We start from the raw sequence: 25,910 nt of genomic DNA, 5'->3' as shown, positions 1-25,910 counted from the left end.
GGAGTACACTAGAACCCCCAAGTCAGCCATACTCTCCTTGATAATAAGGTCCTCTTCCAGGTCTTGACGTAGGGCCTCGGGACTATCGAGAGGCACCATGTTGCTGGCAGCCTTAGCATACATGATTATAGCATGACAGGAGAGTGCCCCGGCTGTTTTTTCTCCCTTCTCCTGGATCTCACGCTGGATGAAATCGGCATGTATCTTATCGATCACATCGGGTGATGCTTTGTCAAGGAAGGCTTCTGTACACTTCTTGGGTAGGAGGTGTGCCTTGCCTTTACGTGCATCTTTCAAAGCCTGGCGTTTGTCAATAGGTTTTTCACGTTGCTCCAAGGCTTCTGCTGGGGTATCAACTTCATTGAATATATCAGCGAGATTGGACATATTTATTAATACCCTCCTGTACTTCAGATAACCAAACACGATCAAAGCATACGGAAGGAGTATAGCAATTAGTAGCAATGCTTCTATCATTTATTTGCCGCTAAGCGATAATGACCTCTTGCGAGCGTTGTGATCTGGTCCGCTTGTACGATCCGTTTGTCATCTGCCCTATTGAGTGCCAGCTTGTTCACTTCCTGCGTATAGATTTGATGCCCCTTGTTCTGGATACAGACCCAGGTCTTGTATATATCGACACCATCCTCCAAGCAGCGCTGATATAGTCTTTGAAGGTGATGGATTTCTTTGTGACACACTTCTTCACACCTTTTGCTTTGCGATCGCGCCCTCTTCCGTGAGACTCTTGTAAAGTACAGCTTAGCTCTCAATGTGATGAATTCTGTCATAATCTTACTGCTTAGCTCATCTTTCATCAAGCCTACCACCTTCTCATTTTTACCAATGGGGAGAGGTCTGCCATCATCTTTGCTGTAGGTACTTGTGTCGAAACGTGTCTCTACATCATCGGCAATATCACGGTAAAAGTCCTCCGGTTTGATGTAGTATACGAAGGAGTCAGTATCCATATAGCAAATCCGCAGCTTGCTACCGTAATTGGGCTGCATATAGTCGTAGTGAAACTTGTACATGACGGTTTTTGACTGATCTAGGATAGCTTGACCAATATCCACAGGTTTATTCATCTTTACCTCTGTTTTACACATTTCCACGCCCATGAGATGGCTGCTGAAGTAGTTCCCGCCCTTGAAGTTTGGTTTCATGACGAGCTTTGTGTACTTCTCTTCGTTGGTAACCAACTGGTTGTTGTGATGGTTCCTCAAGTTCTCCATAGTTTTGCCAAATTCCGAGAGGTTCATGAGCTTATAGAAGTCCTTCTCGAACTCGTTTTTGGTGGCCGTTCTAAGCCCCGTGTTGTGGTCGATATAACCCCTCAGCCATGGCTTCTGGTTAAACTGGATGACTCTATACACCTTCTTAAGCTCGAGCCCATGCTTTAAAGCCTGATGAAGGGCTCTGATGTGCAACACGTACTTCCGCTTATGTTCGAGATTTGGGAGTAGCTTCTCGACCCTGTGAACCACCTTGCACCCCGGCAAGAAAGGCAGCTCGTTGTGCTTGTCATGTAGGCTCTTTGGATAATCGATATCAACTTCCAAGATGTAGCCGTGCTTGTTGTCAGCGACGAGTTTCTCGATCCGCTTCTGTGTAAAGGTCTCAACGTTCGATAACCATTTGAATCCATGCGTGGGCAGGTCTTGACGCATAGCCCAGCCATACAAATTGTTGGCATCGAGGTAATGCAAGTATGACGACTCAACCTCTGGATCGTATTGACCCCCCTCATACTTGTTGTTGGCTTTGGCATACCTGTGTACAGCATGGGTTATACCTCCACGGATGCCTCTTTCAAATATCAAGAGCATGTCAGGGTCCGTTAGGAGCTCCAGCTTGATTTCTGTGTACTTTAACGCTGCTTTCCATGCTAAACCTGGTGCACTGTAGAAGTGGGCGGGGTCGAGCTTGTAGTCCTCCAAGCACACGCTTTGAAAGCCCTGGAAGATGTCGGTTAGTAGCAAGACGTCCGCGACGAGGTACATATTGTGGTAGTGACCCATGTTCACCTCAGCACCCTCTGGAGTGATGCACTTCTATACTTTTTGAGCATGCTCGTAGTCGTTGTCGCTAATCCTCTTCATGTTCAGTTTGCTATAGAAAGCCTCCTTGTGGGTAGTTTCGTTTCCTTGAATCGCTACCAGCTATCCATGTGCTCATAGGGGTAGACGCCCTTTCGAAGCATCAGCCTGAAGACATCATCTTTTTCAATGAATTTGGACATGGATGGTACGTTTTTTTTTACCTGCTCCTTGTCTAGCTGCTTCGTGGTATTCAACCCGCAATTTTTACACCAAAAGCTTGCCACATACTTGGCGTCGATGCTCTGAAGTTCCAGACATGTATCTGCGCACTGCTGACATTTCATACCTGCCGTGTTTGTACCGATAAGGTTGCTTGCCAATTTGTCCAGGCTTGATGCCATGAAGCGACAGCTGTCGATGAACCTGATCTCCACTGCCATGTACGTATCACCAACATCGTGCCCCATGCCTGCAATGGGAAGCCTGATTTTAACGTTGAAGGAGATGTACTTTTTGGTGTTTTCAGCGATACAACCAATATCCTGGGTATCATACTTCTCCCCCAGTTCTCGGATAAACAAGTGTGCGTTGTACCCTGAAAGATTGTGGAAGAACACGGGCACGTGGCTTGGTATCTTGTATCTGAGGTAGCAAATCGCGTGTGCTGCACCTCTATACAAACCTGTGTGGTGACAGTGGTCCCTGACTTTGCGGCTATACTCGTCGTTGTCAAATGGTTTCATGCAGATGTGACAAGTTGTGGCGGAGTCGTGCTCCCTCTTTAGTACCTCCGTTAGTGGTAACATGTCTTGCTGAGGATAGGTGCCGCAGAGTCTCCTCATCCTCTAGATGGTTGACGAACTTCACGCAGTCCTCACCCCTGTAAACTGTCAGTGGTTCTGGCACTGACCCGTATACGAAGGTACTGTACGTGCACCAGCCACATGGTACGTGCTTGTTCAGCTTCTTCGTCTTGGTCTCCCTCGCATTCTCTTTCATTGGGATCAACAGGCTCTCGAAATCCCCATAGATGGCGTAGGGTGCTTTGAACTGCTCCTGGCCATCCTTGTAGTAGAGCCACTTTTCCTTTTCGGTTGGCATCGTGATCTTGACCGCTTCGTTGTCCCTGCAGTAGGTATAGTGCTTGTCTCTCGACTCAACCGTTGGAAAGGCTTGCAGACAGTTCATACAGAAGTGCATCTTGGCATGATTCATTGATGTCTCACTACCCAGGAGCCGTGAGAGATTTTTGATGGCTATATAATGACTCTTTTTATCGTCCGTGAGGAGTAGCAGATTAACCTGTTTCTTGCGTCCGTTGTGTGTAGAACGACGCAGGATATTGAAAGTCTTCCTAGTTACGTACAAGACGTTCACTGCAATGTCAGGGTTGTTTTTCTCAAATGTGGATATATCCTTGATGTTTGTTGGAAACTAGATACTCTGCCAGTTATACTGCTGCATGTAGGGTCTCAGCTTGGTCACGCGTTCTGGATGATCACCGATATCCCATGATGTAGAGCGGCAATTATGCTCCATTTGAAGCACTCCACGTCCTTGTTCGCGGGGTTAATGATGGCTTTTTTGGTGGCTATCCACTTGGGTGATTTGATATATGAGGAACTCCTTGTTAGTCGTAGCTTATGAAAGTCCACGTCGAGATGCATGATTCGACCGATCGTGAAGCCACTTTTGGGCAGCGCGGGATTCTCTACATGCCTCCTGACTTGGGCAAACATCGTGTCTAGCACCTCGTCCACGACGGAAGGTTCTATGGTGAGCATGCTTATGTTCCTGAGGGGTGAAGTCTTGGTTCGGCTGCTGCTCGTCTTCGGCATGATCCTCCCTAGCCTCTTTTTCAACTTCACCATCAGGGTCTTTCTTGCTCTATCATAAAGAGCAAGGATGCGATTTTTTACTGATGCGCATTTACCTTGCACCGGCTTTCTAATACCCTCTGGTACATAGTTCACAAGCCAGTCAGACCACTCCCGCAGCTTACTCTTGACTACTGGACGTGTCCTCGCTATTTCTTGGCGTTCAAAGACATTCATGGCTTCGGGTGTGGGGAGGCGAGGTTCAATCTTGCTCTTAATAGGACGGGTTTTTGCCATTTCTTGACACTCGAATATATCCAAGGCATCTAGTGTAAATGCTTGTGGCCTTGATTCTGGAGCAGGAACAGGTCTCGGGTGTGCCTCTAATAAAGCAACAAGGTCGGCCTTGCGTAGCTTGGAATAGCCCGAAAGCCCACGGGTTTTCGCGATAGCGTGTAACTGTTTCACAGTGTGTGTATTCGCCTTTATTGTATATAGATTTGAACTAAAAGTTCTGGGACAGTATTCGAATGCGCAATCTCTATTTTTGTTGATGTCAGCATTATTCCCGTTAGTCGCATGCGTTGGATTTTATCGGTATTTCGGAAATTGTCGGATTATATCAGATTCGGGATTTCGGATTTCGGGAATTTGTCTTCGTTGTCCGTCGACTGTCCCAGAACGAACATTTTCCTATCTCTAATGCTACGTTTTATATGAAGGGACGATATTGGACAAGCTTGTTCCTAGGGCCTGTCTTATCTCACCGTCCTGATATAAAAAACATGAGCTGTGCTCGAGGTTGGATATTATATCTTTTTATCGATCACATACATATATTTTCGTGAGAATATTCACAGGCTGGATGTTTTTTTTTTACATTAGGACACTGAAATCTTCTTTTTAGTGTTCTTCTGGAAATTGAAAATTTATGATCAGATTGGCGAGGTAGAAATGAAATGATTGGAGAAGTCAAAATTAACCATTATAAGATTATTTTAAGAAGTTAAGCTTGTGCCATAGCGAGATTTGTGTCAATATGCCTAACAGTATTAGTATAATATACCGTTAGTTGTATGTTATAGTAAACTGAGTTTATAATTATTTATGGCTATAGTATAAGGTTTCTCCACCTTTGTCCTTAGGGTTTTTTGCCTTTTTAGTATGAGAGAAGACAGCGAAAAGTACCCTGGTATCTTAAACCTGTCATTTGAGCTAGCTACAGAAACCTTTGCATTTTTTCCCAACTACAATCTTAGAAAAAAAATATTGAGACGGAGGCAGCTTTTTCCTCATTTCTCAAATATGGACAAAAGTGTCATCTGGCAGGTTAAAAAGCCGGTACTTTTGCACACACTTAGGCCAGGCACACAGCGTTGAAAAGTTGTTAGTGACATTCTCTAGCACGCCCCACTCACCGAAATAAACCACGTTAAGTCCCACGAAGACTGCGAAATTTGTGAAAAATGGCCATGCTGACCTCAGCAACAATTAGTACATTTGAGTTTGGACTTACTAAATAATCAAAAACAACCCAAGTCCACTCTGAAAATTAAAAAGTTCAAAATGTGCGAACCTGATATAGAATTAGCCTACGCGATTACTTGTCGTGGCGAACTTCGAAACTATCTGTCTTGTCTCAACATATTTTGACCAAGATTTTAGAAGATTGCCCGATGGGGGGATTGAAATCACAACCCATTGGGCATGCGTCAAACACTCTAAAGCTACCAATCCCCAAACTATACCGTATATAAATGACCAATAAGACCCTTCTTTTATTCTGGAATACAAATGCCCCCACTCTGAAATGAGCCTTCATTTGTAAATTTTTAAAAAAAATTCACACCGTTTAATCCCAGTAGAAAATTTTGACCCGTAATTTTTAGTTTTCATAGACGCCGATAAGCCATTTTTGACAGCATGTCAACTTAGACAAAGTTACATGTGCAGAAAACATTAAAGCAATTCCCATGCTTGAAAACGTCAGGTAGAAATAATTAAAACGTATTTCGAGCAGAATACATTATCCAGTCCGGTGAAACTTAAATTATGCCAGTTAAAAAAGGGTAAATATGTCCCTAGAGACTTACTCAGTAATTTACAAAAACAATTAAAGTTCGTACTAAATAAACTGTCATGAATGATCGTTCATAAAAGTTTTGTAAGACAAAGTTTTGCGAAAAAGACTAGGCTCGATTTTTTTGAGGGAATCATATGTAATCAATTTTTTTGTGTTTTTGTGTAAATTTTTAAGGGCAAAAAAGTATAACATGTGTACTTTTCTAAAGAAAATCGGACTAACTACATTTTGATATAAGGTAATTTACATGACAAATCTACATGACATTAATGCTGCGTTGACTTAAAATACCAGTTTGATCATCCTTACTAAAATATACTGTGAATTGAGTTAGAAAACGTGACTCACGAACGTTTCTCATAACAAAATAAAAGAGACGATGCAATAAATACTTCATAGTATATTACACATATTTTATATCTCCTGTATATAATTTAACACCGCAAAGGAGAACAGTTACATATAAATAAAAGCATTGACATACGTAATTCGTAAAATCTAAAAAAAAACCTACATAGCTAAGTGCGAGGCTAAACAAATAAGGCCACATGAATACGAGACCTATTCACAAATCAACTTCATAATACACTCCAGTCTTTTCGTTGTCACTTCGCTCAGAGCTCCTCTCGTGGCTACATTCAAACAGAATATCTACAAACAAATGGCCACGCAAAATAATAAATCCCTTCGGTTCCACGGTGCTATTTTCAAGTTTGATCACCGAAAAATATATACACATCTTTGGTCAGTTCTACTTCTCCAAATGCTGATTTATTCTATAGCAGGCGGAGGGAAACTTTAAAAAATTCCGACAAAATTATAAGGCACCAAAACATAAAAGCACGGGTAAAAACAAAGACCAGACAATAGTTTTAGATCATAAATCAAAATTATTTTGTTAACATCCCTTTTCTGGGAAAAACTTTTACGCAGATCAGGGTTGAGTGTTTAGTGCATGTTGACCCTGGGTTTTCATTAAAAAAGCGACTTAAGAACTGGCATATATAACAAGACACCTTAAGAAGCAAGCTTTCACTTTAATTTTAAAGAATTCTTCAAAAATAGGACATTATATATCTACCGCCGTTCGAATAGACCCAAAAAATCGCTACGTCATAATGATTTTCGGTACCCTAATTTTATCCTGAAATTTTTTCACGCACTGCTCTGTAACCAATGGACATCCAACACATACAAACTTCTGCAGCGTGTCTTTACACACGGCATCATGTTTTAATAAAATATCTAAACACGACGCCGACACTCTCACACAATGACTGACGTCCAACGTACGTAATAACGTCAGTGTCGTGAAAACATAATGAACAGTTTCGTCAGAAATATCGCAACCTGTTAAGTCTAAATGCTCTAAAAAATGAAGACGGCTTATAGGCACGACGTCGCCCATGGTTGTTTTGATGGGTGCAAAAATTTGTGTGATGAATCTGTCATAAATAGCGTCACACCATGACAACTTTAATGACGTCAAAGGAGGACAAGTCACGCGCATAATTGCTGACACCGCAAAAGCTGTACTTAAACTTAGGTCAAGGCTTTGTAGACGCGGTAAACGTTTTAATAACCACTCTAATTGTTTTCCGTTAATACTTGTGCTCGACATGTTTAAATCTATTGGTTGTCGGCGAACAATACCTTTCAACATTGATTGTGTTATTATTTTATTTGAAACGGTAATTTTCCCCCACAATTTACTATCAATACACCATTGGTTCCACGCTTTACAAACTAACATGCAACATAGTATATCTTTTTTATTTAGGTAGGTGTAGACTTGACGCCATATGCTGCCTTGCAATACATGTCGGTCGTTGTTCGAGTGCAGACAAACGTACGGGGATTCGATTGGACCGGGCCTTATAACTGCTATAGGTTTGATTTCTTCGAGTGGTGTATGACCATTAGTGAGTACAGTCGTACTGTCGACCTGGATATACAGAAAAACAGAATATAAAGACTGATAATAACATACCAAATTCAAAAAATGAATATTAGCATTAATATTTTCTCTAAGTGCATATTCTAGTGATTTATCATGCTGAGTCTGACCAACAAGGTTATTAGATTGTTTCTATGTGACTAAACACGATGCTACAAAGCCCCCTTTCGAACGCAAAGCTTAAAATTGATATTAAATTGGGGACATCAAACACAAATTTGTGATATTTGGTTCTACATGCAAACACATATCGTGGACACACACACACACACGAAAACTATACCTTCGTTTTCTTTTTCTTAATAAGAGGTTCATCATCGCTGTCATCCGAGTGTGAAACCTACAAAAAATACCAAAAAGGTTTACAAACGTTAAAAATGATGACAACAGATTTCACTAATTTAGTCGTAAGATTTCAGAGTACGGTAGACACACTATTGTGTCCACTATTTTTGTCAACAAAAAAACTATGCATGGAGTATATTGTGAAGCGGGATTTTGGCTATGCTAAAATAATAGAGGGGTAAAAATGTCTACGTGGCGCATGGCCTTGTGGTTACGGGGTTCGCTTCGTAATCACGAGGACCGTGGTTCGGTCCACAACGCGGGCATGTTTAGCAAATGTCTTTACCATAGGTACGGGTCAACCCACGCGATATGAGAGAAATTAGGTAGGATAGCCCGGTGTATACTTTATGTATACACATTCAGAAGACAGACCCACATTAATACAGTGTTTTAACACTAAAGTGGCTATCCTGTATAAATCTTCAGAATAATAATAATAATAAATTGCTTCTTTGTAAATCGAGAAACAAATGTTGTAAGTATGAAATATAACCTACTTTTTCTTTTATTCTTTTTTCATTTTCCTTTTCATTGGATGCTTTTAAGGCGTCTTTTATTTTCACTTTGTCGAGAAATTTTACATTTTTGATGAGTGATTTTAAATTCTCAACCTATTGAAATAGATAGGTAAGAAATAACATGGGAAAGATATGTCATGAAGAAACAAGTTCATTCTCGATATATTTATATTATTCCATGACAACGACTAAACAGGTGAATGGTATTAACACGATGTCACATTTAAAAATGATCAATATCACTTATTAGATTGAGAATTCAAAATAAGTAGTCGGTGGCCCGTAGATAAATCCACGGGTTCGCCCGTCCTTTTTTTTACCGCATTTCGTGTGTCTCACTACTGTGGTCACCATTTTTCATGACAGGCAGAGAGACGTTTACAGGTATTATAATATAGATAGCCGTTAACCTGTGGAAAAATCCACGGGGTCGCCCGTCCTTTATATATATTGCATTTCGTGTTTCCGCCAAGGGACTCGCCTATCGCGGACAGACAGACAAAATACGGCTAATATTAAAGAGAAGCCGTTAACCAGTGAAAAAAACCACGGGGTCGCCCGTCCTTTATATATCGCATTTCGTGTTTCCGTAACAGGACGCGGCTTTCGCGGACAGAAAGACAAAATACGGCTATTATTAAAGAGATTTTTAGCTTTTTTTTTTTTTTTTACCTTGTTAACTCTTTTCTTTTCCGGAGCGATACCAGGCTTACCAACTTTTTCCAACCACTAAAGGTAACAAAGTCTTGGTTACAGCATGGCTTGTTCGCCACAAAGTAGAAATCTTAGTTAAGTCATAAGATTACAAAAATCGATATAATAGTTATAATAAAAAATATATCATAAAAACTTTGGAAAGTACTACTGCGATGTTTATGAGTGATATGATGTTCAAGATTGTTTTGTTCATTCGCTCTTACGCACGTGTGAATTAAAACAAGGGTAAGAAACCACGACACGTTTTGGCTATTTTTACAAAACTATGGCTTTCTCCTATTGGTTCTAAAATTGAACGCTAGCAAAATAAAAGAAGATAAATCAGTAAACCAACCTTTCTTTTATGTTCACTTATCACACCACCCAAAAGATTAAATGAGAACTCAGAACCCTAAAAGTAATAGCAACAAATGGACAGTCAATTACACCTTTGCGGTGACTGTTAACAAAACCTCTGCGATGGCTGACTATTAATAAAGCATCCGCGATGACCGACTATTATTAAGCATCCGCGATGGATGACTATTAATAAAGCCTCTGCGATGGATGACTATTAATAAAGCCTCTGCGATGGATGACTAATAATAAAGCCTCTGCGATGGATGACTAATAATAAAGCCTCTGCAATAGACGACTATTAATAGAGCCAGTGCAAAAGACGTTCTGACTGTTAAGCATTTCACTATTTTGCTCTCAAACAAAATCGACGAAAAGACGATCTACCTGTTCATCTTCACAGCATTTCGGACACTCCCAGCTGTTATTAACTTTTTTTGAGATCTTACACGGTGCTCTTTTTGTTAAACACATCGGATGCACGATTTCGCCACATATATTACACTCCATTAACACTTCGTCTCTACCAGTCTTGCTTTCGTCACAAACAGTACAAACCACATAGCTGGGTAAACGAGGCTAAATTAAAAGTTAAAATCTGATTAATATTGCTCTGAGAATTGAGTCAAAAATTTTTTTATTAATTTTTTTACAATAAGACCAATATGTTTGTTTTTTGCTATTTATCTTACTTGCAAGACTTGAATAATAAAACTTTAAATACAGGTTTTTTAAGTTAACTAGTAATTTTATAAACGTACTGGATATTTTCAATGCATCTTTTGGGGCATTTAATTTACGCGAATTTCCAAATTACGCCTTAAGTTTGTGCCTCGTTATTTTTCCGAAATAAAGTTTCTGTTAAAATTTACCATTTCACAATTCGCGTTAAAATTCGCTTTAACTCACCTCTTTAATTTCTGAAACAACTGGAGTGAATAGAAAAAAACCTATCATTCTAGTACTGTTCTTTATTAAGTTAGTGGGGACAAGGGGCTACGAAACGGCTGTTGGTTTTCGACTTTAGTAACTTACATGAAGGTAGAGCTAATGGCGGTAAAAAGGTTTTTGATCACTGAGCAGCGAATCAACATCTTAAATCATCTTAAATATCATATTGGAGATTGGATATTGGATATCCAATATAAGAAGTATAACTACTTATTCAATATAAGCACTTAACTTTCAACTCAAGTTTTCTAACAAAATAAACCTCAAACTTTGCTAGCTATTCGAAATTCTGCACAGAAACAAATACGTTTATTGTACATAAAGCCAGTGTAAGCAACAACAAAGACTTTTATTATTAATTACCTTCTTAAAGTTAGGAACTTAGCATTTTTGAACAAATACATCTTGCGTTGTCAATGTCCCCTCTTCAAAACAAACTTACGATTTATTGATGGTTGATACATTTTACAGACCGTAGCTTATTTACCACCAAAAAGAATACTGACGGTAAATTTTTTATTTTCTTAAGAAATAAAAATAAAAAAGTAGCAAATTCATGATAAAAAGTAATTATTCATAATCAGGTTGTCTAGACATTTATGTGATTCTAAAGTGCGTATCATTTACTTGAGTGGTCCTTTTTATTAAATGTTATTTTTTAAAAGTGTGCGGGGATTGAGATTATCAAATCGTTTCGCAGACTTTTAAGAAAAGTACCCCAGATTTTCTAGACTACAATGATTATAACAAACTCTTACATTTTTGCAAAATCGCTGGGTGCACGGCTTGCGTAGTCGACCCATTCCCCCATTCTTTGGCATGTCCAAGCAAAATCGACACACATCACAGTTTTCTTGAACGCAACCTTCGCACGTTTGACATCTCACTCTCCGTATGATCGTTTTCTTTCTCTTTACGTGCTTCGAAACTCTTGGTTTCGTTTTAACGCCCGTCGATTTCTCTTGATCATGCTCGAAAGAGATTTTCCGTTTGGTTTCTTCGTCTTCATCCATGACTTCTTTCTTGATTGAAATACTAGTAGGGGTTGGTGTCTCTTTTGGCGGTTTTTCAAGTGCCGTGTTCAGTGGAGATGTGGGCGGAACCTATAAAATAATAATAGCGTATTTATACTAGGATCATGTTTTTGCTAATTTACACCTTGATGAAAGGTGTTGCTGCTACTTTAAGTCTGGTAATAAGAACGCATATATAAAGATGTATATTACAAATGTACACCCAAGCCGTCAGTACAATTTTTTTTTACATTTTTGTTTTTCTTTGGGAAAGAAATAAAGGTGGTAGAAAAACAGCAGATGTGGACGTGGAATTGTAAGTTTGAAATTCACTTTTTAACAATACATCTATTTTAGTTCGTCCACAATCTAGCTACAGAATCCAATCAAAATCCAGAAATTAAAGTATCAAAAATTCAAAATTTAGTTGATTTGAAATATTTTATCACGTAATTCTTGCAATTTGTAGTAACAAAATATGAATTACCATTATGCTACATCGCAAAATAGACATATCAATAAAACGAAATAACAACGCTCCGACTATCTTTTCAAATCAAAATAAAAGAGAATTCAGGTTTTAGGTTGTTTATAGTTTTGTGGAAAGAAACTATATAAAGTTCAGTCAATATAATACCATTCTTACTTTTGATTCCTTTCTAAGTTCCATTTGCTGAAAGAAATTGATACCTCTACATGCAAGTATCTGATCATCATCCTCATGATATTGTAACACTTCCTGGTAAAAAAAAACGAAGACAAAATGTCAGCATTGACTTGATCAAAGTTATAACATTTATTGCTAAATTATGGAATAAAAGGAAATGTTTGATCACGCATTTTGAAGAAGGGTACAAACGAGCCAAACAAACTAAAAAACTAGTAAGTTCGAAAGTCATGTGAAATTTGCCAGCGACCAGTGAACAATAAAACGATCTCGATTTATCAAAAAGCTTCACAAAAAATGTTGTGAAATTGTCTTCAAAAGTAAAATGTCATTCCATTTAAAAAGGATAAATGATAAAAACGACGCTAATGCTGTCAATGCCTTTGTGAAAACAGGGAGAGAAAAATGAAAGCGCCAACATACCTCCAACCGATCCAAAAGCTCCATTCCATCTTCGGTTAGATCTTTCGGGTAGTTTGTTTTCGCATGAGTCCAGCTACGAAATCGTTCACAAAGCAACTTTAAGCCTTCCAGTTCATATACAGTCAAATAAACACATTGCCATTTTGCGTGGACTTTTTCAGTCTCGCTGTCGATTTCATCTTTGACAAGTTTGAATGCGCCCTCATCGTTGTCTTCTTCAAATTCTAACATACGTCTCTCATCTAAATCTTTCTCGAGAATGTCAACGTAGCTCTTTATTATGTACCAATGAATTTCAGAAAAAAATGGATAGCGAAGCCGTTTGGGCACCTAAATGATTGAAAGAAGTCTATTTTAACTCAAAAAGGTGTGAGGTGTCTTTAAAGGACCCAAAAATTGCAGTTGGAAAGTATATAATCATGGTGATAACTCTTGAAATAAAGGGGAACATTAAGGATATTAAGACAAAGAGAATTTTTGTTAATTTTTAAGATTTTTTTGTGATCAAAGAAATCAATGTCAAATTTTTTCTGAAACAAATTTTTCTCGTAAATCATATAATAGCTGATCGAATAAAAAATAATATAACATTTTATGGTTAATAAAAAGAAATATAGGATTTGAAGTAAACAAGGAAGCATCATGGCAATTATTGTGCGATAATAAAATTCTTTATAAAATAAAATAATTCTTTTATTCAGAGTTTTTTATGAAAATCTATGGTATAATGAAAAAAAAAATATATATTTTTTCAAACCAGCCAGCTCAGATAAAATGTAAAAAATCCCACTTTCTACAACACAAGTTATTAAAAGGACACTGATGTAGAAATTTCATCATCTCCCGCCCCCTTAAAAATACACAACAACAAACAAACAAACAAACAAACAAACAATTGTTAAAAAACACCAAGTACCACGAAACATAGATTGTGCTAGCTTTAGATAGTCACAATAAAAATAAAAGATAAAAGAGAGAAATTAAATTGTGGAAACTCACATGTGTATTCTCCTCTATATCATACGCTTTCAACTGCATCGCAATATTAAAACTGTGCAAGTAATTTCCACCAAATACTAGCGAGTCGTCTGGAGTATAAACGCTATGAATCCAACCTGCATTATATCAGAGAAAAGTTTAAGACAGGTATTGACAACGTTATTGACCCTTATGCCCAAATATTTTATAACTTTCCTTATAACGACTGCTTGGCAATAGAAACACAGTTGAAAAGCTATTTTTCTTGCTTTTTTTGGTACTTATGACTGTCTTCCTCTCACGTGGAAACAGGACAAAGAGCTCTGCCCCTACAGCCCCCAAATGTTATTATGAAATGTATTGTGATAAAAAATACATACATACATACATGTCCCATGTGAACACTAGACATTTATTGCAGTCATTACAAAATGACAAAAGATTGTGCGCTTACGATTTGAAAGCTTAAAGAGTTATTAACGATGAATAAAGAATTCAATCTGATAGAGAAGTCGAACTGGTGTGTTTTATTCAGGCGGGGCATACAAAAGATGTCAAAAAAGTCTTGAAATATATGTGTACGATTTGCTAAAATGTTATTAGCTAGACATAACTATCATAAAATTACACCATACTCTTAAGAAGTGGTGTATTACTTTTATAAAAAAGCCCTACCTGTAGGAATCATAAATGTATCACCAGCCACCAAATGAATCCTGTAACAGTTGTCAACTAAATCTCCCAAAAATACATCTTGCTGTCGACTAGACAACACCCATCGCTCATAGATATCCAAATTTTTTTCACTGGGTGGGATCAACCAAAAGACCTGAAGAGTAACAGAATCACAGTAGAATTAGTAATTTATCCCATATCTCCAAAATATTTGTGGGTACATAAATTTTTTTAGCCATTTTGTAACTTGGTGCTGGGAATCTGTAGTACTTGGAACTTGAGATGAGATGTGGGACTGAAAATACTCTAGTTTTATGCCTTATGAGAACATTGTACTGCAAGGAAGCTCTTTTGTCATTCTTAATCTTAACTTAACTTAATCTCACAACACAAATAACAGACCTGTTAGATTTTCTTGTATACATTACCAACATTAAAATTGTTCTTCCATCCAAAATTAAGTTGCTGCAAACACAATGGGGGAGGGGGTATAGCTTGGCCCTTTCGTATAAGTAGAACAATTCCTAAGCAACGTAATGGCGTCAATATCGGATTAAATCCGAAATATATGTTTAAACAAAAAATATTTCAATATGGCAAAGAAAAGTGACTGAAGTGGGAAAATGGGAAAAAATTTTTAAGGCTAAATTTCTGGTTTTTACGAGTAAATTTTTTTGAGAGTGGTAGGTAAAGGTTTACTACAAATCTCGAACACTAAAAACCTTAGAAATGAGTTTTTTTAAAACAAAAATTAGTTTATTTTTTAATTTTAGATTTTTATCATGATAAAATCTCTTGTTAGAGTTCCCCTCAAAATAGGAATAAGTTGATATATCTATATTCGAAAAATTGGAATTATGCCCTTTTGATTTTTGGCCAGCATATCAATCGTTAATTCCGGAAAATTTATTTTTCTACACTTAATCCCATGTTCAAAATAACTGATTATAAGTGGAAAAGTATGAAATCTTATTTCATTTGCTCAAAGTAAGCTTTAAACAACAACATTAGTTGAATCAATTTTGGGATAGGAAATGAAAGTATGCTCATAGGATGATAAATGGTTAGATCAAAACAGTCTTTAAAGTTCTCGGTAAAACATTTTTAGAACTCATCTAAATACTACAAACAAAACGCCATGAATGCCCAGAAAAATCATTTCAATTTTTGAAGCTAACTTCATGCCCCTTATGTTTTACACAAGAGAAGCTTTGGGTTATAAGAACTCAATTCTCACACAACCTTATGCAACTCTTTCATTACTGCAATGAAAAGCCAAAAAATTAAATCATAGTAATAATCCATAAAATACCTTTGCCCCTTTCAAGACATGATACCAAACTGAAGTACCACCAAAATCGATATGGAAATCTGTGTAGCAGCCAGCAACACTCATCAGAACGTATCTGCAAACAGATGAAACCAAAAATGTTAAGAGAAACACTAAAGTAAAAGTACCATGTTGTTACCTTGTTCAAAAATGAACTTACTTTCGTACTTTTGGATATTTCATGTTATCAATGGTGTTAGTAGTATCCTTTTGTTCTGCAAGTAAATGATTAGGCCAAGCCAACTGGACCCAATCTAAATCTTTTGTAACCTAAATAAAAAAAAAATGGTAAGAGGGTAAAATCATATGTTCGTTTTAACTTTAATGACTTTAAAGTTATAGGGGGTCATTCATTTGGATACACTTATTTAAGGTTACTGTCAAGAAAACAAATTTATTTTTGAGGTTTTTTGCAAAAAATTCATGTCATATAGAAAAAAAAATTCTCTTTCGAACGACAAATTTTATGTAACATAAAAATATTTGAAACATCACTTTTTTCTAAAAAAGCCTTTTTAGAGGTGTTATATCATTCGCGCCTTCAAGGAAATATGTGCAAAATGAGTTTAGCATTCAAACATTATGCATGATATGGAACTCACATATAAAAATATGCATAATAATATTTTTTAGATAGTTTACTTTCACAAATGTTGTCGTATAAAAAATTATTGAAAAAATCATGTCTCTTGTAACCCTGACTCATTTCTATCAATAATTCTGAACGCATGCACGCATTCTCAGCATAAAATAAAAGTTCCCACTACTGCATACTCCAGTCGCACGCGTAAATCAAATAACGCGTGCGATGTAAAACACACATGGAAAGAATGTTACGCATTATGCATTCCAAGGTTATTTTTGTTGTGCATTCATTTTGCGGTAGAAAAGTGGAGGACGTTTTAAATCGTGAACTCCAAACACGATGATTGAGTAGACACTGGTATAGCGACTTTCTCAATCTTAACTTCCTTTTCTACATGTCCGAGATAGCATGCATGACTATACTGTCATTTTTGTATTTACTGTTTATTTTTAAGGTTATCACAAGCAAATAGTCAAAAATATGCTTTGTTTTCAAATTTAAAAAAATCATTATCCACGTGGCTTAAACAAAACTTCAAAATTCATTCAGAAAGTTCAGCTACACCTTAACAAAATTTTTACAGAAAAAAATTTATACTGCACATGGATTTAGTTTTTACAGGCATAAAGAAAAAATCCATTAAATTCGGACCTGCTATGGTTTCCAATTGTTTTGTCACATAAAGAAATTATCTACCATTATTATAAAATGTCTATTCCGCCTGTAAGTGCAGTTTTGCAGACTTGCTTCATCCGTGCTCCGTCGGCATTCACCTCCGCATTAGTTATAAGAACCACATGGCTGGATTTCTTGTGTAAGACTTAGTTACCAACGACGAAAGGGCCAGGCAAAACAGATTTACGTCTACACAGTTCTTTTAACTAAGTTAGGAGTCGGTGAAATAGCTAGGATAGCCAGGTTGACTATGAATAGGCTTGATTGTGAATTAAAAGGACCAGGACTATTCAATAATTTAAGAGATCTAAAAGTGTCCGACCAATACGGAAATCTATTGGACGTTTTGTCATCGCCCACTACAAAATGGTTTTTATAGGTTGATTTTGAAAACTTAATATTTATTTTTGATTAATCACACGCCTAAAACGATTTAGGCGCGTGCCAAGGTGCGTGTGTGCGATCGCACGCCTCTGCTGAAAAAGACTGATACTCAGTTCACACATTTTAACAACACCTACGATAATCTTTAAAAACAAATATCTTGTTAGTAAATTTTTGCATAAATGCCATAACGTTAGTGGTCTCTTTTTCTGAAAGCTTCCTATTGGCTCAATGAAATTTTGCACCAAAGGTTCCTGGATTTTTTGTATAAATTACTGATTATCGAATTATGACGACAGAGAGAAAAAAATATGCATTTTTTTGAATAATTATATATAATTACAAATAATTTCATAACGACATTAGAAAAAAAAACCAGGAACCTTTTTTAATTTAATTATGCTGAATGTAATGGTGCAAAAACGAGAAGTCTGCGACCACGCGTTGTTCCAAAAAAGAAGCAATTTTAAAACATACGGTGAAAAAAAATGGTGTGTGTTTATTTCATTATATTTTCTTTTTAGAAAAATGATATCTCACGAAAATAACACCATCAAATAAGTCTTTCATCAAGCATTCAAAAAAATAGAGTATTGATAAATTATAAGGGTTTTTATGAGACTACTCATGAAGTGAGCTTTTTCCTTTACAGCATTTCCTTTCAACATGTGGTTAAGGTACCACATGTTGAAAGGGTCACGTGACTTTACTCACCTTTGTATATATATAGTTGTTTCTATTTTAAAATATTTCTGTTCGATTTAATTCTTGAAGAATGAGGTTGTTTTCTATGACTTTATTTTAAACCTCCTCGTATTTTATGCAGTCCTCTGAATAACCGTGGACAAAACACCACATGAACATTTCAAACAACTTTTAAGATCATTAACTTATGTTTGCATCTTTTAAAAAAACTGCTTATAAGTCGTGTTAAGCTAAAAGTCATTAAAACACTTTTAAACATCGACTCTCAGCGGTGTGTAAAATAAATTTTTTGTTGGCCCACTGAAGATGCGACAGGACAAACTTAAATCTGTTGCACAGTTTAGCATGGCATGTATGAAACAGCAGCCAAACAGAGAAAAATGTGAATTTCAAATATTGTTTAACTCTACCTGCAAATTTTAAAAATACAACAAGACTTAACCTTGACAAAAATATCAATCTCCAACTAACATACCGTTGTTGGGCATTCCACAATTCGATCAAGTCCAGTGTGACTGAATTCAAGGCTAGTGACGTTTAATATTTTTTCTCGTTCTGAGCCAGTGTAATACCGTATCCAGTGATGCACACTCATTTGGTCAGCCTGATGTGTATCACAATCAAACACATCTATCATTCGTCGAGCTCCTGCAAACAAATGGTAATGTTATTTGTATTACAACTACACACACAGTGATATGACATGATTTCTCATGTCACAGAAAAAGTGTTTCATCATTATTATGCTGTTTGCAAAATAAGCTAAAAAAAACTGATGATCTCTTGAAAATGACTTGCTTTTTTAGCCATCTCGATAAGAAAATTTTCAAAACACCCAATACAACTTGTTTGTTCACTGTTCACTGCTGTTTATTTTTATCAGCCTGTGTTATGCCCCACTTTGTAATAATTGTCCCACTTTGTAATATCTGCCCAATTTGTAATTATCTTGCCCCACTTTGTAATACCTGCCCCAATATGTAATGACTTTTGCCCCACTTTGCATTGCCCCACTTTGTAACTTCTGTTATCCCGTTAAACATGTGAACTGAAGTCAATGATCTGGTTTTTCCTATTACACCTTAGTTAGTTGGTTGGTTGGTTGGTTGGTTGGTTAGTTAGTTAGTTAGTTAGCAGTAAATTGTTGCTAGACTCTTTCTTAATTAAAATGAGTTAAAATTACCATACGCAGGACTTAATTACAAAAGTCCCAATAACCACTCTTTGTACTAAAACATCATTTAGCTTTTGTCGTTATCGAGGAGCCCTCCTGTTCAAAGTTTATATTAATAAAATTTTACTGTCATTAAAACTTTTGTGCAAAAAGCATACTGTCATTCTGGTAAATATTTTTTTATTCCCTGTAGGTTGAGCAATATTATTTCATTGCACACAAAAGAAATGTTTTCTTTCTTAGTAGTAATACTAATGCATAATGAAATGCAACCCTCTCATTTCCAGAATATTTTCAAAATTAATACCCCTTCAGAATAGCATTTCGAAACATAATGTTTAATTTAATTGATAAGGATTTTCATAAAAGAAATTCAAAATAATAGAAGAAGATAAAGTTGGTGCTGCACCAACTTTTTATATAATTGGCAAATATGACATTGACAACAATGTAGATATTAGGGGAAAAAATGTAATACACTACCAATAAAAAAAATAATAATCCAAAAACCTTAAATAAAAAGCTATTTAAAAATGACACAATTTCCGAATGCTTATTCAATGAATGCTCTACATACCGACATAACTTTTAACATCGTTTACAGTGAACAGTTCGGCATCTGGCATCCTGTAAAGTAAATAAACATTGTGTAACAACCTGAATTTCAAGCTGATTGAAACGGTAAATAAATTATTACACACCGTAATCCAAGACCGTCTTTTTTCTTAAACAAAATTGGTGTGTTGAAGCCATGCTCTTGGATATACTTCAGGTCAAAATCTATGCAGAAAGTATTTTTTATTAAAATTTAATATTAGAAAGTCTAGATTATTTTAGTTATACAGGATCTTTTTGGTTCATTTTTTCTTCTCACAGTAAATGGGAACAAATATATAACTTAAATTAAAAGTGGAATCTACTACATAAAATTTTACTGTTTGCATGCACAAAATATATCTTATGTAACAGGGGTCACATTCATTTTGTAACTACTTTTTTGGATCATGAGAAGAACTTGGGAGGATCACAAGAATTCAGGCTGTCAAAGGAATTGGACAAGAAATTGAAGTGGTCAGGTTTTAATTCGCATTAGCTGATGAAAGTATAGATATTTTGGACTTATTCCACAAATAAAAACCCATTTGAAAATTGAGTTTGTAAAATGGACATGTACCTTAAACTTATGAGATTTTTAGGAGTTTTCACAAAAGATCAGAAAATTTTTGGATAGTTTGGGAGGATTTTTTTAAAGATCTTTAGGAGGAGTGTGAACCCTGTGCAAGGGCCATTGTCCTGTTTTAAATTCTCAAACTTTTACAAAATTAAAGAAAAGAATGTAATTTATAATAAAATTAAGATTTACAATTATTGCATATTCAATTTTGTTATTGCTCAACTTGAATCTACCATTATATATAACATTATGCTTGTAACTGGCCAAACAATAAAAAAACAGGAGGATAATGAACAAAGGCATTATTATGTAATACACATAAAACAGTTTGAAGTATTGTACGCAAGTTTAAACTCACCCTTTCCAGACAACTCTAAGATAAAATCTGATAGATTTTGATTAAACTTTTCATCATGCAATTTTTCTTCAACATCAAACTTTCTTTTCCCCTCTATTTCATCATCCACTCTAGAATCATTGTAGATTTTTCTTTCCTTGATACGCTAAAAAGTAAATTTTAACTGTTTTCTATTTCGTTAATGTATATTTGTGTCTAATTGTCTAAAAACTATAAAAATATCAAATTTGGACCTTTTAATAAAGTTCATGTTTCTGTTCTAAAGACAAACCAAAAAAATTAACAAAAAATGACAAATATTTAAGGATTCCATGGTATAGTATAGAAATTTGAAATCAGGCTAGGTTATGCTAATCTAAAAAACATACTCACGCTAAGAGTGTGCTTTCGTTATGCCTATATATCTAAGCAACAATTTAAAGAACTTAAACGTTGATATATGACCTACACATGGGTAAGATGAAACAAACCCGTTTTCAGCTTTCAAAAAACAACCACAAAACTAAAGGCATAATTACAAGTTGAAATATTATAGTGTAGTGGTGTTGGCGTAACTAAAATATATACCCATGACATAAGAACAACACACATTGGAAGGATTCACCAAGGCTTAATATCTATTTAAGAAATTCCCCCATCTGAACCCGAAGATACTTATAAGCATTATGCTTATTAAAACCAGCCATCACAATCTAGCAAAAAGCGCCTCAGGAAAAAAATCACAATGCAAATCAAAATATTTTTTTACTTGCATTTTTAACTTAAGTCAAACAAAGGCCTATATAACATGAGGAAAAATGGTGACTTGCAGTTGTCACATACCATACTAATTCTGCAATATGCTCATATATGTAGTTGCTTTTTTTATTTGCCTATAGCTATTCATATATTGCTTTTATGTTGGAGACAAGTGGGGCCATGTTATGTGAAATTTACCACCTGGCCCACAAGATGTGTTGAAATGTTTAACACGTTTACTGCCAAGTGTTTTTCTGTTTTTCTTTTGTCACTGCTATGGGTTTTTAAAATGGGGCTTTCTTACAACAGATTTTTCGGTAAGGACTTCCTCAGCGCCACTTAAAGTATAGACATCTGGAAAGTTTAATTGTATCATACTTTGTGAAATTTAAACGCAAGGTATGTTCGGAATCATCTCTGAAGAAAGGATTTACTACAAATTTACTTGTAGCGTGGCACTGGACGATTACTGAATTTTACCATGCGCAACGCTACAAGATATGTCATTCGAGTTTTCTCGTACGTTGGCACTGCACACCATTGAAATATTGTATTGTTAAATTATTTTTAAACATTAGGCTGCACTATTTTTGAACGTATTTTTAAAAATTGCATTTGAATTTTATTTGGATATCATTGTAAGACATTCATCCACTTGTCCTGTGTGTAAAAGGTATGGTATATTTGGATTTGTGAGATTGTGGAAGAAGAAATAGAAGCCTGAGTCTAATCAACCACCTAATTTTTCTTTGATGAACATCCAGATTTAAAAATTCCTACAACATCTATTTATGACTCAAGACTCGATTGATACCATGGTAATGGAAACCAACAGGTATGCTAAGGCTGAGATTACTAAGTAGAGGCCTTTACAAAGAAGTTCTCATCTACATAAGTGGAAAGAGGTTTCCTCTCAAGAAATGGGATGCTTTACATATCAGTAATGCTCCACATGGGTCTAAACATGCCCACAATAGAAAATTGTTGGTCACAATATATCTTGTGCAAATCTTCTTTATCGTTCAGAGTCGAAATCGTTAGTTATAATTCTTTAATTTTGGCAATTTTTTGACAATACTGTATTGGACGTTTAAGGCTTAGCAATCTTATGGACCATTTAACCAGACAATGTGGAGGATATATAATCCTGATCAAGATCTATCATTGTATGAATCTGTTTTTGCTGATGCCTGTGTTTTACAAAAGCGTGCATGCAATTTTATTTCTTTTCACACAAACATAAATGTTATATTTCGCACATAAAACTCTTAAAAAATCGCGCAACATTTTTCTTATAAAAGTTAGCGTTTCGAAAAAAATTAAAATTGACCTCCAGAAAATGAAAACAAACAAAATAAAACATTGCTTTTATGTCCATATGCTTGACCTAAGAAAGTAAAGCCAAAATGGAAAAGCTTTTTTAGATCGCATTTTAAAAGTTTAAGAACATAAATGAGGTCATAAACTTCTGTACATGTAAAGTTACATTTAAGCCTTACTGTAACTTCATCTTCTTTTCTGGATAACATATTTAATGCTACTGATACCTAGCCTGCTTCTTAAAGCTCATCTGAGCTTTTCCCGTATATTAGACTGGAATTCACATCCATCTAACCATCTCTCTAAATTATAACGTTGCTGATTTATTTTAAGTTTTGACAGGCAGAAATATGAATTTAGTTATATTAATAAACTAGTCGACAAGACCCATGGAAAAATCCATTTAGGAAGAGAAAAATAGAAAAAAAGGCATATAATTTTGTCAGCAGTGTTTCATTCATATACATAAAAATTACTCTCAGAATTTTTGTAAACTGTAGCTGTGAAGATCTTAAAACCCTGAACAAAATAATGTATATAAACATGTACAAATAACAAACAGGTAAGGAGAGAGATATGTTCAAATATTTTGCTGACATTAGCAAAGACCAACCAAATGCAGAAATTGGTATACCCGTTGCCTTCATCACGTATGTATAGATTTCAAAACGCTGATCAAGAAAATGTATGAGATCATGTATATACTTTTGACATTTAGTCCCAGGCCTCATATTTTAATAAATTGATAAAAAATGCACAGCTGTCTGTTTACCTACGTCTGAACAAGATTATTTTTTGCCAGGACAAAGTGATAGTTGAATGTGGTGACTATTTTATTTTTATTATATTTTTGAATTTTCAACTAAGTCACTTATCTTTGACTTTAAAATAAATCTAAAAAGTGTATAATATAACTTAATTCCATAAGAGCGATTACACGCATTTAAAATTATGGTCTCAAAAAATAGCTTAGACTGAATAAAATAGTTTTTTGCTCAAGGTCATTCCATGAAATATATTTTCTTCAAATCCTTTTTCTTAAAATGACACAGGTTGATCAACGTTAGAAAGTGGGTTTTTTTATTTTTGACTCAATAGAGGTAAAAAAGACATGCATCTCATTCCCTAAAAATCTCATGATCATTTTTGATCACTTAAAAAAACAAGAAAGTTGTTGAAGTTTCCCTCCGAAGTTCCAATTAGGAGAAATTATCACATGGGGAAAACAAACCTTGAGTGCAAGAGTGAGTATAGTCACCCACTTCAGGTGTACAAAGGTTGGGGTCTAGCTTGCTTGAAGTTAGCATATTGCTAGCTACAGTACAAAAAGTGATTGGTAAAATTTCTTGTTTTTTTACTTTACTGAATAAAAAATTTCAGGAATTTGCAACCCAACCAGCAGTACTCGTTTTTTATTCCCAGAATGTCAGTTTTGTCAAAATAAAAGACTGTCAGTAATATAACCTCAAAAATCCAAGAGCAATGATGATTCTTCCGCCGCCCTGATTAGAATATAATGTGGTACAACGTTTGGTTTAAAGGAAAATATTCTTCGAAAATTCAGTCCCTATTTATGAAGGGGTCACTGGGTGAAAGGAGAGAGAGATAGATAGATGTGCATATTTTACATGGCTAGCCTCACAAATATCGAGGGATATACCCTGTCTATTATTTCCAGGAGGGGCCATGGCGTAGATGGAGAGTCCTAGAGTATTTAATGCTCATTTTGAGCTACGCAGACCCAATTAGAGCCCGCGCTCTACTAGACAACTCCCGGCAACATCCAACGGCCCACACAGTGTGCCATCTTCCCAATTTCCCTCACATGGCTTGGGTTAACCCGGGGCTATGGTAACATTCACTCGCCCATGTTGAATCGCCGTCAAGAGGAATCGAACCCCGGTCTCCCGCACAGAGTACGAGAGCTATAACCACTAATCTACGGCGCCACAAAGTGTTTTCCCACAAATCATAACGGCTAACCTGAAAACCTGTAATTGGTTTAGAAGTATCATGTGAAATTAGCGCTTGATAATGCCAGTAGTAGTAGGTAGTAGTATTGTATTTCAACTAATAAATTTGAAACAATTGATTCTTGTGGTTGGGTTTGCGTTATAATACTGGTTGACCCAATCATGGGCCAGAATTCAGATTAAGCAGCCATAATGAAATGGTGTACATATGCCGTAATCATAATGTTTTTGTGGTGAAACCTTCATAAATACAATATATACTGGATGTTTTAAGGAATTTTTTTTAGTTAAATCTTTAATATGTTTTAGATACTGCTTAATTTTTGCCAATTTGCGACATTTTAACGCTGTTTTGCTTGTAAATTCTTTTTAATTAAGATTTTTAATGCAAATATTTGATCAGAGAGCAACAAAGGAGAACATTCAGACAACAAAAAAATATATGGATATAACCTAAAAAGGCTTTCGAGCCATACGTATATATATGGATATTAAAAACTGGTAAGGGAAATGGTACAGCCTCACCAGGAAACATCCAGACATTTGATTTTTTCTGGTGGGATGGTACATTTAGGTATCAAATAGGCCTACTCTGCATCAATACTTGCTAAAGACTAAATCTACGGGTTTTTGCTAAAAATACAGACAAAGAAACCTACCAAAGATCGTCCCACGAAAGTTTCCAATCCCTCAATATTTTCCATGGCTTTAAATTTGCATCAGATAAATTACGGATAATTCGGGACATATATATAGCTAGTTAGCTAATTATGTGAAAGTTTTGTAGTTTAACGATCGTTTTGTTTTTGATTTTCCTTGGTTTTTACTGCGTCTTGTTGTTTTTCTTCCAGTCCTTTGTCTAGCGAAATCACTACGAGGCTACGCTTAAAAAGTGCCTATTATTTACCGGGCCGTGTAGGCACGAGTCTAAGAATAAAGGTCACCTGTACTTAACCAGCATCACAACA

At 35.9% G+C, this 25,910-nt stretch overlaps 2 protein-coding genes across 2 annotated transcripts; both read right to left on the bottom strand.

The window, feature by feature from the left end:
- Positions 1-473: 473 nt before the first annotated feature.
- Positions 474-2,021, bottom strand: LOC130623081 (uncharacterized). Its single transcript, XM_057438581.1, has one exon. It carries the CDS (start codon positions 2,019-2,021, stop codon positions 474-476), a length of 1,548 nt encoding a protein of 515 aa, XP_057294564.1.
- A 4,305-nt stretch (positions 2,022-6,326) lies between these two features.
- On the bottom strand, positions 6,327-25,739 carry LOC130623417 (lysine-specific demethylase 2A-like). Its single transcript, XM_057438903.1, has 18 exons — positions 25,602-25,739; positions 20,912-21,056; positions 20,081-20,159; positions 19,957-20,006; positions 18,681-18,853; positions 16,016-16,125; positions 15,838-15,931; positions 14,526-14,679; positions 13,872-13,987; positions 12,873-13,202; positions 12,429-12,521; positions 11,528-11,872; positions 10,206-10,397; positions 9,817-9,873; positions 9,438-9,494; positions 8,745-8,858; positions 8,183-8,239; positions 6,327-7,887 (listed from the first exon to the last, which is right to left on the bottom strand). Exons 1-18 carry the CDS (start codon positions 25,644-25,646, stop codon positions 7,051-7,053), a joined length of 3,048 nt encoding a protein of 1,015 aa, XP_057294886.1. The 5' UTR covers positions 25,647-25,739; the 3' UTR covers positions 6,327-7,050.
- Between the last annotated feature and the right edge of the window lie 171 nt (positions 25,740-25,910).

Source organism: Hydractinia symbiolongicarpus, chromosome 13, assembly GCF_029227915.1.
Source record: "Hydractinia symbiolongicarpus strain clone_291-10 chromosome 13, HSymV2.1, whole genome shotgun sequence".
Taxonomy (NCBI): Eukaryota; Metazoa; Cnidaria; class Hydrozoa; order Anthoathecata; family Hydractiniidae; genus Hydractinia; species Hydractinia symbiolongicarpus.
This window is presented reverse-complemented; position numbering and strand designations above follow the sequence as displayed.